The sequence below is a fragment of the Lathamus discolor genome, chromosome 3, assembly GCF_037157495.1.
Source record: "Lathamus discolor isolate bLatDis1 chromosome 3, bLatDis1.hap1, whole genome shotgun sequence".
Lineage (NCBI taxonomy): Eukaryota > Metazoa > Chordata > Aves > Psittaciformes > Psittacidae > Lathamus > Lathamus discolor.
This window is the reverse complement of record NC_088886.1, coordinates 128,419,256-128,434,379: the sequence shown is the minus strand read 5'-3', so window position 1 is coordinate 128,434,379 and position 15,124 is coordinate 128,419,256. Positions and strand designations below refer to the sequence as shown.

Sequence of the window (15,124 nt, the reverse complement as noted above, 5' to 3'; positions counted from 1 at the left end):
GGAAAAGGCTGTGAGCCTCCTGGCAGTGGGACAAATTCCTCCTTCAGCCATGCAGGGCTTCTCCTCCTTGAAGCAGTAGTAACCTCCAACAGGGATTTCTGCACCTTGCACAGGGCTGGCGGGGCTGCAGAAATTCATGTTGGGGTAAACATCAAGCTGTTAGGAAGATATTCTGTAACCAAAGAGTCTCATCTGCCCCCACATGCAGGGGGGCAGTAGCTCCAGGGCCCCATATTTCCTCTAGCAGGGGCGAGAGTCATGCCCACCTAGGAACAACGTCCAAGCCGAACTGTGACTTGGCATCACAACCCAGCAGGGCAGGAGCTGTGCCACCAGCCTGCAGCCCAAGGGACAGTGAGCTGCTTTTTTCTGAAACACTCTGGATTTGCAGTACTGGCTGTGCCAGGCCCTGGTCAGGGGGGCTCTGGACCAGCAGCTGGGGCAACCAACAGGAGAAGGGATCAGAGAGCCAAGAGCCATGTTGTGCACTTCACAAAGGATATTCACAAACCAGTGAAGACGTTCCGTAAAAGACCAGCAGCTCTGTAGCAGTGCAGCACTCCAATGTCTTGCCCCAAGGAATACCTCCTGGGGGCACCCCCCAGGCTGCTCTGCAACCAAGGGGATTCACATTCAGGAGCCTTGGCAGTTTATGGCAGATTTCCTCTCCCTGATGCAAGGCTAGCAGCTCTGCCTCTCATGTTTTAATAAAAAGCCAAGGCCTTGGATGGGTAGAGGTGAACAGAGACCTGGCCTGCATGGCTCGGCAGCTTCATGGCATCCCCAGGATGGTCACATCCTTGTCCCAGTCCTTTCAGCGTGGCAGGCGAAAGCTGGCCCCTGATCACAGCAGGATGGAGCGTATGTTTGAAATGGCTCCTTCAGGGTCCGTCTTGTAGAGCATGAAGTGGCCCTGCACCTGAGCAGCACTGATCTGTTTGGAGGCCTCCAGCGCCTGCTCCGCAAAGCGCTGGGCCGCAGCCAGCGGCTGCTCAGGGTAGAAGCGCTGGAACATGCAGGTGAGCTGCCAGTGGGAGCAATGGCCCACATACTGCTTAAGATCCACGCGGCCGGGCCGCACCAGCGCTGGGTCCAGCCTGCCAAGAGACACGGGTGCCTTGAGAACCTCAGCAAAGTGCACACTAAGCACAGCCCATGTCCTGTCTGCAAGGTGCTCTGCTCTCTGTTAGGGTAAAGGTGGGGACAGGTTTATCCCTGGAGGCCCAAGGGAGAAAATCAACCCAAAAGAAGCGAGTGAGCTGAGGAAGGGCTGGCTCCTCAGGAAGAGGGCAAACATGCCCTGGGAAATAGCTTTGCCCATCTCTGTCCCATGAAAAACCTCTCAACAACCCTCTAGGCCAGCTCAGTCCAGAGCGAGCCAAGCACAGCATCTGGCCAGGTGCTGTGAGCCCAGACCGCATCCTGCCCACCCAATGGGCTGCACACAGGGCCAGTGTTTCACTCACAGCACAGTCACAACCCCAAAACCTATGGGCAGGTACTGCTCCTGAAGAGCACAACCATGGTCTGAACAGCAAGGAAGCATCTGAGGCTCCAGCAAAAGGGATTCTGATTAGCAGTCAAGGGATTTGCATCCCAAGGGAGGATTCAGGAAACCTGAACCCCCAGTTCTCATGTGACAGACACAAACAGCCCTCTATAAAGCCCAGCCAGGTTTCTCCATGCTACCCTCCCTATTTCCTGCCAGAGGGCGGCTCTGACCTGTCCACGTAGTTGGTGGTCATGAAGACAATCCTGGCCTCTGTGGAGGCCACACCATCCAGTGCGTTGAGGAGGCCACTAAAGGTCAGGTGCCCCATGCCTTGGTACGCAGTCGGATCTGTAGAGACAGAGGTGTCTGAGATCACATCCATTGGACACTAACCCCGCACAGCCTTGTGGACCACCTCCCTATCACCTGAGGCTTAAGACAAGCTCCTTGCTCTCTCCTTGCCCTGAGGCTGACTCCTTGCCTCCCCTGCCCACCTGAACCCATGAGAACCCAAAAAGAGAATGAGGGGGAAAGCTACCTCCTTTCTCCTGCTGAAAAGAGCTGAGCAGGAGTAATGTCTTTGCCTGATAAAGAACCTGAATTTCCCTTTGTATAGCCTAGCCAAAACTGGGAGTGGTCCAGCTCAGGCCTTGAGGCCCCAAAGAGCTGCCCACTCTGCTGGTGCAGCAGAGTAGCCCAGAGTCCAAACCATTCGCCAGCACAGCTGGCAAACCTCCCTCCCGCTGCTGGCCCAAGAATGGGGGCAGCACTCACTCTCAGCAGCAAGGTCCCGGCTGATGAAGGCAGCATCCACGTCCTCCAGCAGGATGATGCTCTGCTGTGGTGCCACGCTCAGGAGGTGATTGAGCCGGTCATCAGAGAGGCTGCGGTCACTGAGGCTCAGCAGGCAGATACTGTACTGCAGCTCCCCAGCCAGGGCTGTGCTGGGAAGGACCCAAACCACAGGGGTGAATCATAGCAAGAAAGCCCAGAGCAGAGGAAGAACCAGACCTCCTTGCCCAGCAGCAGGAGAGAGGGCAGAGGCATCCTCCCCCAGCAGGGATCAGATATGGGAGGTAGGTGGGAGCCCCTGTTCAGCCCCCTGGTGCCACAATAGCGCTGTGCCAAGCAAGGGTGTGAAAGGCTCGTCAACCTTGACCTGCCACAGTGCCAGCAACACAAACACCTACACCAAGCACCACAAAGGAGGCGCAGCCCTCTCCTGCATTTCAAACCCACCAGAGACTATGTCTCAGAGCAGGCAGCTGGCAGGAAAACTCCCATTAGCCAGCCAGTAATACTCACATGAAGCTGCTTTTCCCACAGCCAGGAGGACCATACAGCAGGTAGCCTCTTCGGTAGGGGATCCCTAGGAAGACAGGGTCCTTTTAGGAATCAGCTTTGTTGCTCTGAGCACTCTCCCACAGAGTTGAGGGCCTGGGCTGAGCACACACAGAAGATACAGCAGGGGAAGGCAAGCAGCAGAAAATAAAACCTCTCTGCAGCTATTTCCAGAGAGGACCATGGGCATCCTGTCCAACCACACAGCAGTGTTGCAGGGGGTAAACTCCGTGGCTTATCGTGGTTTCCAGGACCGGATTGAGCCAAGGGGAGTTTGTCCCTCTGCAGCCCCAGGCCTGGCCTCACTTTTTTGCAGGATGTGCCCAAAGTGTCACCCCACCGCCATGGCTGCAGGGAAGGGATAAGGAGCCATGACAGTGAGGACACCACACCAGAACCTTGCCTCTGTCGCTGTACCACTTGGGGTTGCTGATGAACTCCTTCACGTCCTGGACCAGCCTCTCTGACACACCTTCCTCCAGCACCACAGAGCTGAGGGGCCGGCGGCGGCGGGGGAAACCGAACTGCCGCCACTCTGCCCCCATGGCCGTGTACATGACTGTCTTCCCCTCCTGCTCCTGCAGCGCCAGCTCCCGGGCTGCAGAGAGAGCAGAGGGGAGAGCTGGCAGGGAAAGATCTCCCATAGAGCCCTGTGCGTCTCCAGGGAACAGGCTGTTCCCAGCAGGACCTCATGCAGCTCCCCTACAGACCTTCCTGCAGGATATTGAAGAAGATCTCTCGGTTGGTGCCCAGCGCAGTGAAGGTCACAGACTCCCAGGGTGTGCCCGTGTTCAGGTCGATCATCTGCTTCTCCCGGTTGCGCTCAATGCGGATCCACTTCTTGCGATACCTGGGGCAGAAAGACAGGCTTGGGGACAGTGGTCCAGCACCACTCACTGCACCCAGCGCAGTTCATGCATCAAGAACATTCATCTCAGGTAAAGCAATAACTTCACACTGGTGAATACAAGCTCCTCTCACCACTCTCAATGTCTGGCTCTAATCCAGACCCAAGGGGGATGCAGGATCCTCTCTGCTGCCTTCACAGGACCCCCAGGTTGGAGGTGCCTTGCCAAAATGAAGGTCAATCCCCAGAGTGCTTTCCCCTGCCCACCCTTACCAGATGAAATGGTCCCCAGGGCTTGGCACAAAGTCGAATTTAGTGCTGACGCGCCCGCTTTCATGCTGCAGGTACGACGTCTCCACACTGAGGTGCTGCGTGTGCTTGGCATGGTGGGAGATCCAGTTCAGCAGCCAGTGGTAGCTCTTATCACTGCTGGGCACCTCCAAGGTGATCATATAATGGCGCCTGAAAGCCACCAGCCCAAACTGGGCCCCTTTACGGGCAAATGCCAGGGCTGTGCCCACCCCGACAAGGCCAAACCCAGCCCCAAAGTATGGGTTGTCCTTCAGGGCTAAGACAAAGTCAGAAAAGGGCATTGTGGGAAGTTATGTAGTTCCTATTCCACAGCATCTGGTCTCTGTGCTCCAGAAACAAACCTGTGTGGGAAGAGAAGGACGGAATGGCAGCAGGAGACACAACTGATCTCCCGCAGTTCCCTGGCTGCAGGCCACGGGGTGAGACAGGCAGGAGAAAGCTGGAGGCTCTCAAACGAGCACAGGGGCATCGCTTGCTTCTTCAGCGATAACAGCAACCCGAGTTTTACGCGATTTTATTCTTTAAGCAGCTAGAAATCATGAGCACTGCCATTAATTTAAGGTTTATTGTTTTAAAAAGCTGAAGTACATCCCCAGGCTGAGCCCAGAGCCTGTCCTGTGTTGCTGGCAAGGGGCACAGGGCTGTGGTGGAAGCAGCACCTCCATGTCTGGATAAAGGGCCCCCACTGCATGCTGAGGAGGCAGGAAGCTTCCCCAGCTCCCTCAGCAGGGATCTATCGGACGCAGGTGAGCGGGAGCCTCCCCTGACGGGCACACGGGCACGCTCTGCTCCCCCAGGCGGGATTCACCTCCCCTGGAACAGACCCTGGCCCCGCAGCGCGGGCTCCTTCCCCAGCCACGAGCCCACGGCAGGGTCCTCCTACCGCGGACGGGCCTTCCCCCCGCGGCCCCTGAGGGACACCCGCCCGACACCGGCCCTCCTCCACAGCAACGGCCCAGACCCACCCGCTCCGCTCACCCCGCGGCTAAGGGGCCCCGGCCCCGCCGCCCCTCACCTCCCCGCAGCGCCGCTCTGCCCCGCGCCGCGCCGCTCTCTATGGCCCCGGCCCTCACTTCCGCCCGGCGCCGCTTCCGCCCGGCTGCCGGCTCCAGCAGCGCAGAGTGGAGTCGGGCGGGCAGCGGGGCAGAGCGGAGCGGCACAAAGGGGGCCGCTCCTGCCCCTCGGCGAGCACCATCGACATGGGCCGGGGACACCGGGGCCCGGCTTGAGGCCCCGGCCCGGGACGGCGGGACAGGCTCGGGCTGCGGTGCGAAGGGGTCGGGGCGGCGCTGGCCGTGCGGCGACTCGCGGTGGGCACCTCCTCGCTGGAGGCTGGGGCTGGGGGCTCGGCCCCGGCAGCCAGCCCTGGCAGCGGGGCTTGGAGCAGGCCTGAGGCAGGGCGCAGGGCTCCTTCCAGCCCGGCCTGGCCGGTGGCAGTGGGTTGTGCCGGTAGCCCGCTTGGAGCACGGCAGAAGGGAGCCAGCAGTGGGAGACCCCAGTTCATACCCTGCCTAGGGGCTGGCACGGCAGGCTGCCGCCAGAATCCCGTAGCGCCCCTGGAGCTCTGCATTGTCCCTGTTTAAAGCACTTCCTTCTCTTTCAGAGTGAGAGGCCGTGCTGCCCAGCACCAGCCAGTGTCCAGTGGCAATGAGCGCAGAAGTGGCTGTGTCTGAGGATGCCAGCAGGGAGATGGAGGCCCTGTGCTCGGAGCTGCTCCTGCCCACATCAGGAGAGGCAGGAGCTGTGGGAAGCTCCGGTGTGGCCAGCGCCAGCCCGGCCAGGACACCCCCGCTGACTGCCAGCCAGGACTTGCTGCTGGCAGAGGCGCCAATGCCTGGAGAAGGGGTTCATGCTGAAGGAAACAACGTGGAAATATTCATTGAGGCAGTGGCTGGCAACATGGCACTGAGCAGCCCGGCCAGTGCCACAGGTATGGGGTGCAGGGAGGGCCCCATGGCAGTCAATGGAGGGAGGGTGTGCAGGTGGCGAGAGGGGCTATGAGAGCTCTGCGCAGAATGAGGGGGTCATGCTCGGCTGTCAGAAGGGACCAAGCAGAGATCTCCACCCCAGACTACTGTCCTCAATATGCTTCTCACCTAGGTCCAGTGTGGGCATGTCCTGCTAGGAACGGGGCCTCGCATCCCTGTGTGCCCCAAAGGTCCTATGGGACAGACCTGGCTATTGCAGTTACCTGGGTGGTGCTGTTCCCTCTCTTATGGGAGATGCCCTGAGACACCCCGGGAAAGGGGAGTGCTGTGGTTCTTCAAACTGTAATTTGGGGTAGTAGCGGTTTGTCCTCTTTGTCCAGAGCTGGAACTGAACTGCCAGTCCCAAGCTCTGGGCCTGACAAAAACCCTTTCTTATTGCTCACCCTTTGCTACTTGCAGAGGTGCTGGTCAAAGTGGTGGAGCTGTATTTCTGCGAGAGGTGTGGCCAGAGCTTCCCGGAGGCCTCCCTGCTGTCCCAGCACCCGTGCCTGCTCCTGGCCTCCCCACAGCATCTGGAGCTGCCTGGGACGCTGTTGGCTTCTGCCAGCGAAGGCCAGAGTGAGCCAGTGGGCCCAGAGCAACCCAGAGCTGGCACAGAGGAGGGCTCCACTTCTGAGCACCTGCTCTGCCCTATCTGTCAGGAGGCGTTCACACAGCCCAGCGAGCTCAAGGAGCACTTCAGGATGCACCGTGCCCCTCTGGGAGCCCTGCCCTGCCCGGAGGAGGGCTGCTGCTTCACCACGGAGGACCGCAAGCAACTGCGCAGCCACCTGCGTCACCTGCACGGGGCCTCCCCTGTGGCCTGCTCCTACCGTGCCTGCCCGCTGCTCTTCCCCAGCCACCCCACCATGGAACAGCACCACCGCACACACTTCCCCTTCCACTGCGGCCACTGCGACTTTGTCACAGCCAATGCCAAGCTCTTCTGGCAGCACAGGAAGGGCCACGCTGTGGAGCCTCCCACCGAGACACCGGAAACTGGTGGCCCCCCTGGTTCAGCCCCCCACAGCCTTGAGCAGCGCTGTGTCCTGCCATCAGGTACATCTGGGTGCAGGGTTGGGGTCTGTGGGTACTGCAGAGGATGACTGTGTCCATGCATCCCAGCTGCAACTTGGTGGGGGGGGTTTGGCTGTGCTGCTGGAAGGCCATGAGCCCTGTTCCTTCTTCCCTGTGGCATGGATTGCGTCCTCATCTCCTCCGGGAGGTTTTTTGCATGTAGGGGTATGGGTGCCTGCCTTTTGCCTGGAGCCTGATGATCTCTATCTTTCCCTACTGAAACAGCAGGACAGGAGGAGACAGGGAACTGTGACCCTGGCTGGGAAGCCGCTGCAGCAGAAGCCAGGCCAGCAAAGCCTGCAGGCACCAGGGAGGGCTCCTTGGAGGGTCAGAAAACATCAGGTGGAGAAGAGGACTCCGACAGCGGTGAGAATGAGTCACCGGAGGAGGATGGTGAGAGCCCATGCGAAGGCGAGGCCAAAGAGGGTGAGAAAGCAGCTTCTGAGAAAACCAGAGTGCCACGGACACAGCACTTCAAAGGTAGGATGTTGGGCCCTACCAGGAGCTGCCTGTATTGTGCAGAAGCAGTACAGCCTCCATACTGGCAGGGACATGTGGGCCCTGGGGGTTTTCTGCTGTCCAGCAGCCCCACATGTCCAGCATGTACCAGTGCATTGTTCCACCTGCCCTCTGCCCAGTCAGACACATCCCTTCTTTTGCCCATCCATAGCTGCTGCCAGGTGCAGGCAAAAGCAGGCAAAAGTGTGCCTGGCTTTGGGGATCAGGGGCACACAGGCAGGCATGATTTAGGCTGTGCTTTCCTGGTGTTGGAACTGGAAAGAGCTCACCTGACCCATCCTGCTATGTGACCATATATGTGTTTAAGCCCACCCCCTGGCACAGCTGGATCAGGGAGAAAACATTTGCCTGTGCTCTCCCTTCCCTGCTGATGGCTGCCCCTCCTCTGCTGTCACAGGGGATGTCATGGAGGGCTCAGAGTACCTCTACAAAACCCACATGTGCCCTGAGTGCAAGCGGTGCTTCAAGAAGCGGACACACCTGGTGGAGCACCTCCACCTGCACTTCCCTGACCCCAGCCTGCAGTGCCCCAACTGCCACAAGTACTTTACCAGCAAAAGCAAACTGAAAATCCACATGATGCGAGAGACAGGCGAGAAGACCCATCGCTGCCCGCTCTGCCACTACAGCTCGGTGGAGAAGAACGCCCTCAACCGCCACATGGCCAGCATGCACGAGGACATTTCCAACTTCTACTCGGATGTTTACTCCTGCCCTGTCTGTGATGAGAAGTTTCGGCTCAGCCAGGCCCTTAAAGAGCACTTGAAGACTCACAAAGCTGAGCCCAGGAGGCTGAGCTGCTTCCAGGGGGACTGCGATTACTGCGTGGAGGACCGGAAGGAGTTTGTCCGTCACCTCAAGGATGCCCATAGCATCAAGGCGGTGGAGTGCAAGTACCATGCCTGTTCACTGCTCTTCAGCACGACCGAGGCCATGGAGGCTCACAGAAAAACACACTACGCCTTCCACTGCCAGCAGTGCGACTTCATCTGCTCCAACAAGCACATTTTCCGCAAGCACAAGAAGCAGGGGCACCCAGGCAGCGAGCAGCTCCAGTGCAGCTTCTGCCCCTATGCCACTTTCAACCCTGTGGAGTTTCACGACCACGTGGGCAAGATGCACGCCAACGAGAAGATCCACAAGTGCAGCGAGTGTGCCTTCGCCACCGCGCACAAGAGGGTGCTCATCCGGCACAGGCTGCTGCACACTGGTGGGTGTCTGCTGCGGGCATCCTGAGAGCCAGGGTGGGATGGGGAGTCCTGTCCTGGCTACGGGTGGGCAGACAGGGCTGGGTCAGGGCTCCTGGGTGCTGTCACTGACTCTGCCACCCTAGAGTCACTTGGCTGAAGTCATGGTGTGCCCCCGCCCCTGCTGTTATCCCCCAGCTCCTGCTGAGAGGAGGTAAACCATGTTGCTTTATCTGGTCATCATGCTGAGGATGTTCCTGTGTTGCATGTAGGAGAGAAGCCTCACAAGTGTGAGCTCTGCGACTTCACATGCCGGGATGTGAGCTACCTGTCCAAGCACATGCTGACCCACTCTAATGACAAGAACTTCATGTGCACCGAGTGTGGCTACATTACCAAGTGGAAGCACTACCTGAACGTCCACATGCGCAAGCACACTGGAGACCTCCGGTATGAACCCTGGCTCTTCTGGCCTGCAGCATAGTCAGGGCTCCCCGGATTCTGCTCCTGGGGTCTCCTGCTCTGGGCTGCATTGTGTGCCAGGCCCTTGTGCCTGGGGGATAGCTACAACCTGCTCTGTCTGGCAGATAAGAAGTGTGGTCTTTCAGCTTGCAGGTTGTTGCCCACATGGTACTGTGGAGGCAAAGCTATTTTTGGCGTCTCTGCTACTAAGGAGGTGTATTAGCATATCAGTGCAGCTCTGAGCCTGGGTTCATGAGCTCTGCTGATGTTTGCGTTCCAAGGCCAGCTTGGGCATGTACAGGACTCTGCCAAAACATGTTTTTCTGTATTATCACCTCCTTTGAGTCTAGTCTGCCTCCAGAACCCTGGAGTGACAAGTGGGGGAGTGATGTGGTCACTGTATGGACTATTCAGAGAATCTATCTCCCATCCCCAGACTGGGGGTGTAAAGTATCAGGAGTGCCGAGGGCTACAGCAGGGAGGAACTGCCTGTGATAAGAACTGCCTTGACAGCAAAGGTCAGATATGGCAAACCAAACAGAACCCCTTCCCCATGTGCCTGTGATGGGGAAGTGGAGCTCAGCATGCCTGACAGGGCTCAGTCTGCCCCAGCTCCTTGTGCTGCCTGACCAGTTCTGCTTTCCCCACAGGTACCAGTGCAACCAGTGCTCGTACCGGTGCCACCGTGCTGACCAGCTGAGCAGCCACAAACTGCGGCACCAGGGCAAAAGTCTGATCTGCGAGGTGTGCGGCTTTGCCTGCAAGCGCAAATATGAGCTGCAGAAGCACATGCAGGCGAAACACTCACAGAACTACCAGGTGCCTGTCTTCCAATGCCAGTACTGCACTTATCAGACCAAGTACAAGCAGGCACTGCTGAACCACGAGAACTGCAAGCACACCAAGCAGAAGGAGTTTCGCTGCGCCCTCTGCTCCTACTGCACCTTCAGCAACACCAGTCTCTTTTTCCACAAGCGCAAGATTCATGGCTATGTCCCTGGTGACAAGGACTGGCTGGAAAACTATGCCAGCAAGGAGCTGGAGATCAGCTCACCTGAGGCACTTTTTGGCTATGAGCTTGGTGCAGCCCTGCATGTGAATGCCAGCTCACCCCTCGCTGGCAAGGAGCAGTGGGCAAAGGCAAAGCTATCCCAGCTGGAATCTCAGGGGGAAGAGGGCTATCAGCAAGCACTCATGGTGCCCCTCCTTGGGCAGGATGCCATTCCACCAGAGAGCAGCAGTGAGGCAGAGAGAGATATAGGTGAGGGGGAGCAGAGCTGTCCCACGGCTGGTGATACCCTAGGAGATGACTGTGTGCAAGGAGACACTGCCACGGGCTCAACTGAGCTCACTGCTTCTGGGGATGGGGCAGAGAGCTGCACTGTGCACTTAGAGGCACTGAACGTCCCATCTGAGCCCCTCCTGGAGCATTTGACTGAAGAAACCTGTGCAGCGCAGCCGGAGAGTGTGGAAATGCTTTCCTGCAAGGAGCCTCCCACAGCCTGTGAGATGCTGGGCTCCCGGGATGACCTTGGCTCGGAGGACAATGACAATACACTTGAAGGCATCCCAGATTTTGAGGAAGAGGAGGCAGATGTACAAGACGGTGAGGCACTGGGGCTGGAGGGTAGTGCAAAGGCAGGAGACAGCCAGGAAAAAGATGCCCTAAGGCAGGCCACAGGCCATCTGGAGCGGTCATGCTCAGACCACCACAAGCTGGTGACAGATACTGAGATGAGAGAGACCAGCCAAGCTGAGCTACCAGGGGCCTGGCTCTGCATGCTGAAGACAGCAGAGCAAAGCCATCCCCCTGTCCCAGGGGACATGGTCACCTCTAGCGATGATGCCAGGGGCAGCTCTGAGTTGGCGCTGAAGGCTCTGCGGAAGCAGGACAAGGAGCAGGCGGAGACACTGGTGCTGGAGGGCAGGGTGCAGATGCTGGTGGTGCAGTCGGAGAGCCAGATCTTTAAGTGTGAGAAGTGCTCATACATCACACGGAAGGAGAAGTCCATGTCCCTCCACTTCAAAGCCAGCTGCCAGAGCCGCCGGGCCCCACTCGTGTGCTGCGAGTGCGGCGCCAGCTTTAAGCAGCAAAGGGGGCTCAACACCCACCTCCTCAAGAAGTGCCCAGTTCTCTTGAAGAACAGCAAGATCCTCAGACCAGCTGGGCAGGAGCCACCTGGACTGTGCCAATCTGCTGACCAGCCTGGTGATAATGGTACAGAAATGGCAGAGAGCAAGAAGCGAGGCTCAGAGGAGTCTGAGCATGCCAAGGGCCCTTGGGAAGCTCAGCTGCTTCCTGATAAAACACAGGCAACAGGCAGTCCTTTGGCTGGGGAGTGTGCATCAGGCTGTCCTGCCCCTGAGAGATCCCTGCTGCGTGACAGCACAGAGGTGGCAGAAGAGCCTCCCCAGCAAGGGGATGGGGCTGACCGAGGTGGAGCTGCTTGTCCCCCCAAGCCTGGGAAACCCTTGGAGAAATACCGGCTGGAGGGAGGGAAGCTGCACTGCAACGCCTGCTCCTTTGTGTGCTCCCGCGTCTCCACCATCACCTCCCATGTGGAAGATGGGTGCCGAAGCCTAGAGCAGTTCTGGTGCTCCCTGTGCCCTGAGGCCTTCCGCTCCCGGCGGGCCCTCAAGAGTCACTGTACTGAGAAGCACATCATGCATCCAGAGGAGGTTGGACCCCAAAGCACCGAGCTCCCTGAGAGGGACCTGGCCAGCATTGAGACAGGCCAGCCCAGCGAGCTCCTGGTGGGTGCAGCTCCTCTGAAAGCCACCCTGCCTAAGAGGAGACGTTTCTCTTGCCCCAACTGCCCCTTCACGTGCCATCAGGAGCGGGCCATGAAGACGCACAAGAAGAGGGGCTGTGTGTCCCTGGGTGAGTTCCGCTGTGCCTCCTGCCCCTTCACCTCCAAGGTGGCCAAAGCCCTGCGACTGCACCGCAAGCTGCACCGCAAGCACTACAGCAAGCGGCCGCAGCTGCAGTGCCGCCAGTGCGACTTCACCTGCAAGCAAGCCCGCTGCCTGCGGCAGCACATCCGCATCAAGCACGAGGGGGTGAAACCGCACAAGTGCCGCTACTGCGAGTTCAGCACCACCCGGCGCTACCGCCTGGAGGCCCACCAGTCCCTGCACACCGGCGTGGGGCGCATCGCCTGCGGCATCTGCAGCCAGACCTTCGGCACCAACTCCAAGCTGCGCATCCACCGCCTGCGGGTGCACGAGAAGACACCCACCCATTTCTGCCCGCTCTGCGACTACAGCAGCTACCTGCAGAACGACATCACCCGCCACGTCAATAGCTGCCACCGTGGCGAGCTCAACTTTGGCTGCTCCCGCTGTGAGGCTCGCTTCAGCTCCGAGACCGCTCTCAAGCAGCACGTCCTGCGGCGGCACGAGGAGAAGGTGTCCTACAGCTGCCCCCGCTGCGGCTTCATGTGCCACAGTGAGGCCACGCTCAAGTGCCACGTACAGAAGCAGCACCCGCACCTGGAGTGCAGCACTTGCAAGGAGACCTTTGCCACGCGGGAGGCGCTGGAGGAGCACAAGACGCAGCATTTCAGCTACCGCTGTGAGCTGTGCAGCTTCGCAGCCAAGGAGCGGCAGCAGCTGGTGCGGCACTACATGGAGAGCCACGAGCCGGCCGCCCCGCAGGACAGACCCCTGCACTGCCCCTTCTGCGACTTCGCCTGCCGCCACCAGCTCGTCTTTGACCAGCACATGAAGGGCCACGGGGGCACCCGTGTGTACAAGTGCTCAGACTGCGAGTACACCACCAAGAACAGGCAGAAGATCACGTGGCACATCCGCATCCACACCGGAGAGAAGCCCTACAAGTGCCACCTCTGTAAATACGCCTGCGCTGACCCCTCGCGTCTCAAGGTGAGAGCCCTGCTTGGGGATGTATCCTACTGTATCTACATGGGTAGTGGGGGTTCCAGACATGGGCATGTGGGGAAGACGTAATTCCCAAGGAGAGGTTTTGTCCTCTGTTCTGTGGCTCATACAGGAATAAGCGGTGAGTGGGTAAGACTCACATGGGTACCGGTTGTTTCTTCCTTGCTCCCTGCTGTTGCAGATTAAGGGGAAAAGGAATTTGTAGCAAGCAGGAAGGTGGGCAGCTCTCTGACTTTACTACTCATCCCGCTCACGTCTCTGGTGTCCTCTGCATGCAGCCTTGCACCACATGAAGCCAAGTTTGCCTGCCTGCTGGCTTGCAGCATGCTCTGTGGCAACAGTTGGACACAGGGCACGAAAAGCCCAGCTTTCCTGCAGGCAGAGCATTTCTGTAGGGGTTCAGCATCCTCCCATGTGCTAAAGGGCCTTTCCTAGAACAGGAGTGCCAGGCGTGGGGTAATGGAAAGGAAAATGGTCTGGTTTTGCTAAAAGAAATATTGACTTTTTTAATGGCCAGGCTCAGCTGGAGCCCTCTGGGACTGCGTGGGCAAGGCTGTGCAACATGCTCGGCTCAGGGCTTGCTCGGTTGGTCTGGGGTTTAAACTGGACTTTGTCTTTAACACCAAATAGCGGAAAAAAGCCTGTGCCGTCCACAGGCTGGGATAGGAGTGTGAGCATCTCATCCTGACCTCACTGTGGATCCCCCCCTGCCCGTCGTCTGCCAGGCAAACAGACAACCCTCCTTGCCCCTCACAGTTTGAGATGTCAGAGCTGTCTTTGAGCCCCTCACGAGCATCCCAGAGCCCTGCACATTCCCAGGACAGGGAAATGGCCTCATCCTGACCCTACCCTCTTGCCCTGTCCCCAGTACCATATGCGGATCCACAAGGAGGAAAGGAAATACCTCTGCCCTGACTGTGGCTACAAGTGCAAGTGGGTGAACCAGCTCAAGTACCACATGACAAAACACACGGGTGAGTTGTGCCCACTGGGGACAGGCCATGGGGCGCCAGAGAGGGCGTTGGGGGTGTGGGGACCCCTGCGATGTGCTTCCTTTGCCACAGAGTTGCAGCTGGAGGCAGGGGAGGACCGCCAGCAGTTGGGGGTGGCACACTCTCATGTGTTGCTGGGTCAGGGACGGTGGCCTGGGGCAGGAGGGAAAGTGGGGTGGTATGCACCCCAGGCACCACGTGGTGCCTGCTGAAACAGTGGGGACTGATGCTGTTAAAAGGGATGGTGAGACCCATGGGATGGAGGACACCGTTCCCCCATCCCAGTGCCATCCCCTTCCCTATCACCACAGGCCTAAAGCCGTACCGCTGTGATGAGTGCGAGTACCGCACCAACCGTGCAGATGCCCTGCGGGTGCACAAGGAGACACGGCACCAGGAGGCTCGCTCCTTCATCTGTGAGCAGTGTGGCAAGGCCTTCAAGACCCGCTTCCTCCTCAAGACCCACCTGAAGAAGCACAGCGAGGAGAAGCCATACGTCTGCAATGTCTGCGGGCGAGCTTTCCGCTGGGCGGCCGGCCTGCGCCACCATTACCTGACCCACACCAACGAGCACCCCTTCTTCTGCCGCTATTGCCCCTACAAGGCCAAGCAGAAGTTCCAGGTCATCAAACACATCCAGCGGCATCACCCTGAGCGCGGGGCTGGCGACCCCAGCCAGGGGGTGGGCAAGGACCCCAGCACACCCACTGTCCACCTCCACGCTGTGCAGAGGGAGACACGGGCCGAGGGGCCCCACTGCATGGAGCAGGAAAGAGGGTGCCCCACGGAGAAGAGTGGCACTTTGCAGTGAGGCCAAATCCTGACTGCTTTAAGGCCCCGGTGGCACAGGCCTGCTGCAGAGATGTATGTGTGTGTATAGGCATATATGTATATGGGTTGTAAAATATGCAGCTGTATAAAAGGAATCTCTCAGCTCCTTTTAATACTTTTGGGGTCTGTTTGGAGCCCGGTGCAAGCGGTGGGCCAGGTGCCCACAGGGAAAGAGCACAAGCACAAGCCCAGCTCCC

General features: G+C 58.8%; 2 protein-coding genes across 6 annotated transcripts; one reads left to right on the top strand and one right to left on the bottom strand.

The window, feature by feature from the left end:
- Positions 1 to 461: 461 nt before the first annotated feature.
- On the bottom strand, positions 462 to 5,091 carry LOC136010426 (mitochondrial chaperone BCS1). The gene is made up of 8 exons (XM_065671601.1): positions 5,008 to 5,091; positions 3,954 to 4,333; positions 3,544 to 3,683; positions 3,237 to 3,431; positions 2,798 to 2,861; positions 2,267 to 2,436; positions 1,723 to 1,840; positions 462 to 1,097 (listed from the first exon to the last, which is right to left on the bottom strand). Exons 2-8 carry the CDS (start codon positions 4,271 to 4,273, stop codon positions 845 to 847), a joined length of 1,260 nt encoding a protein of 419 aa, XP_065527673.1. The 5' UTR covers positions 4,274 to 4,333; positions 5,008 to 5,091; the 3' UTR covers positions 462 to 844.
- Positions 4,639 to 15,040, top strand: ZNF142 (zinc finger protein 142). Of its 5 annotated transcripts, none has more exons than XM_065671590.1 (9): positions 4,639 to 4,738; positions 5,596 to 5,922; positions 6,380 to 7,018; positions 7,262 to 7,516; positions 7,953 to 8,765; positions 9,015 to 9,192; positions 9,855 to 13,089; positions 13,973 to 14,078; positions 14,408 to 15,040. In XM_065671590.1, the coding sequence occupies exons 2-9, from the start codon at positions 5,640 to 5,642 to the stop codon at positions 14,905 to 14,907; spliced, it is 6,009 nt and encodes a 2,002-aa protein (XP_065527662.1). In that variant the 5' UTR covers positions 4,639 to 4,738; positions 5,596 to 5,639; the 3' UTR covers positions 14,908 to 15,040. The 5 variants fall into 5 exon arrangements, with proteins under 5 accessions (XP_065527662.1, XP_065527661.1, XP_065527659.1 ...); XM_065671589.1 differs by lacking the exon at positions 4,639 to 4,738 and adding an exon at positions 5,064 to 5,259; XM_065671587.1 differs by lacking the exon at positions 4,639 to 4,738 and adding an exon at positions 5,064 to 5,302.
- The last annotated feature ends 84 nt before the right edge of the window (positions 15,041 to 15,124 follow it).

Coding starts and splice junctions, on each gene's coding strand:
- LOC136010426 (XM_065671601.1), bottom strand. CDS start 4,273: ATGCCCTTTTCTGACTTTGTCTTAGCCCTGAAGGACAACCCATACTTT. Junction 3,684..3,953: donor CCTGGGGACCATTTCATCTG/GTAAGGGTGGGC, acceptor TTTCTGCCCCAG/GTATCGCAAGAAGTGGATCC. Junction 1,841..2,266: donor CCGGGACCTTGCTGCTGAGA/GTGAGTGCTGCC, acceptor CTGTCTCTACAG/ATCCGACTGCGTACCAAGGC.
- ZNF142 (XM_065671590.1), top strand. CDS start 5,640: ATGAGCGCAGAAGTGGCTGTGTCTGAGGATGCCAGCAGGGAGATGGAG. Junction 5,923..6,379: donor CAGCCCGGCCAGTGCCACAG/GTATGGGGTGCA, acceptor TGCTACTTGCAG/AGGTGCTGGTCAAAGTGGTG. Junction 7,019..7,261: donor GCGCTGTGTCCTGCCATCAG/GTACATCTGGGT, acceptor CTACTGAAACAG/CAGGACAGGAGGAGACAGGG.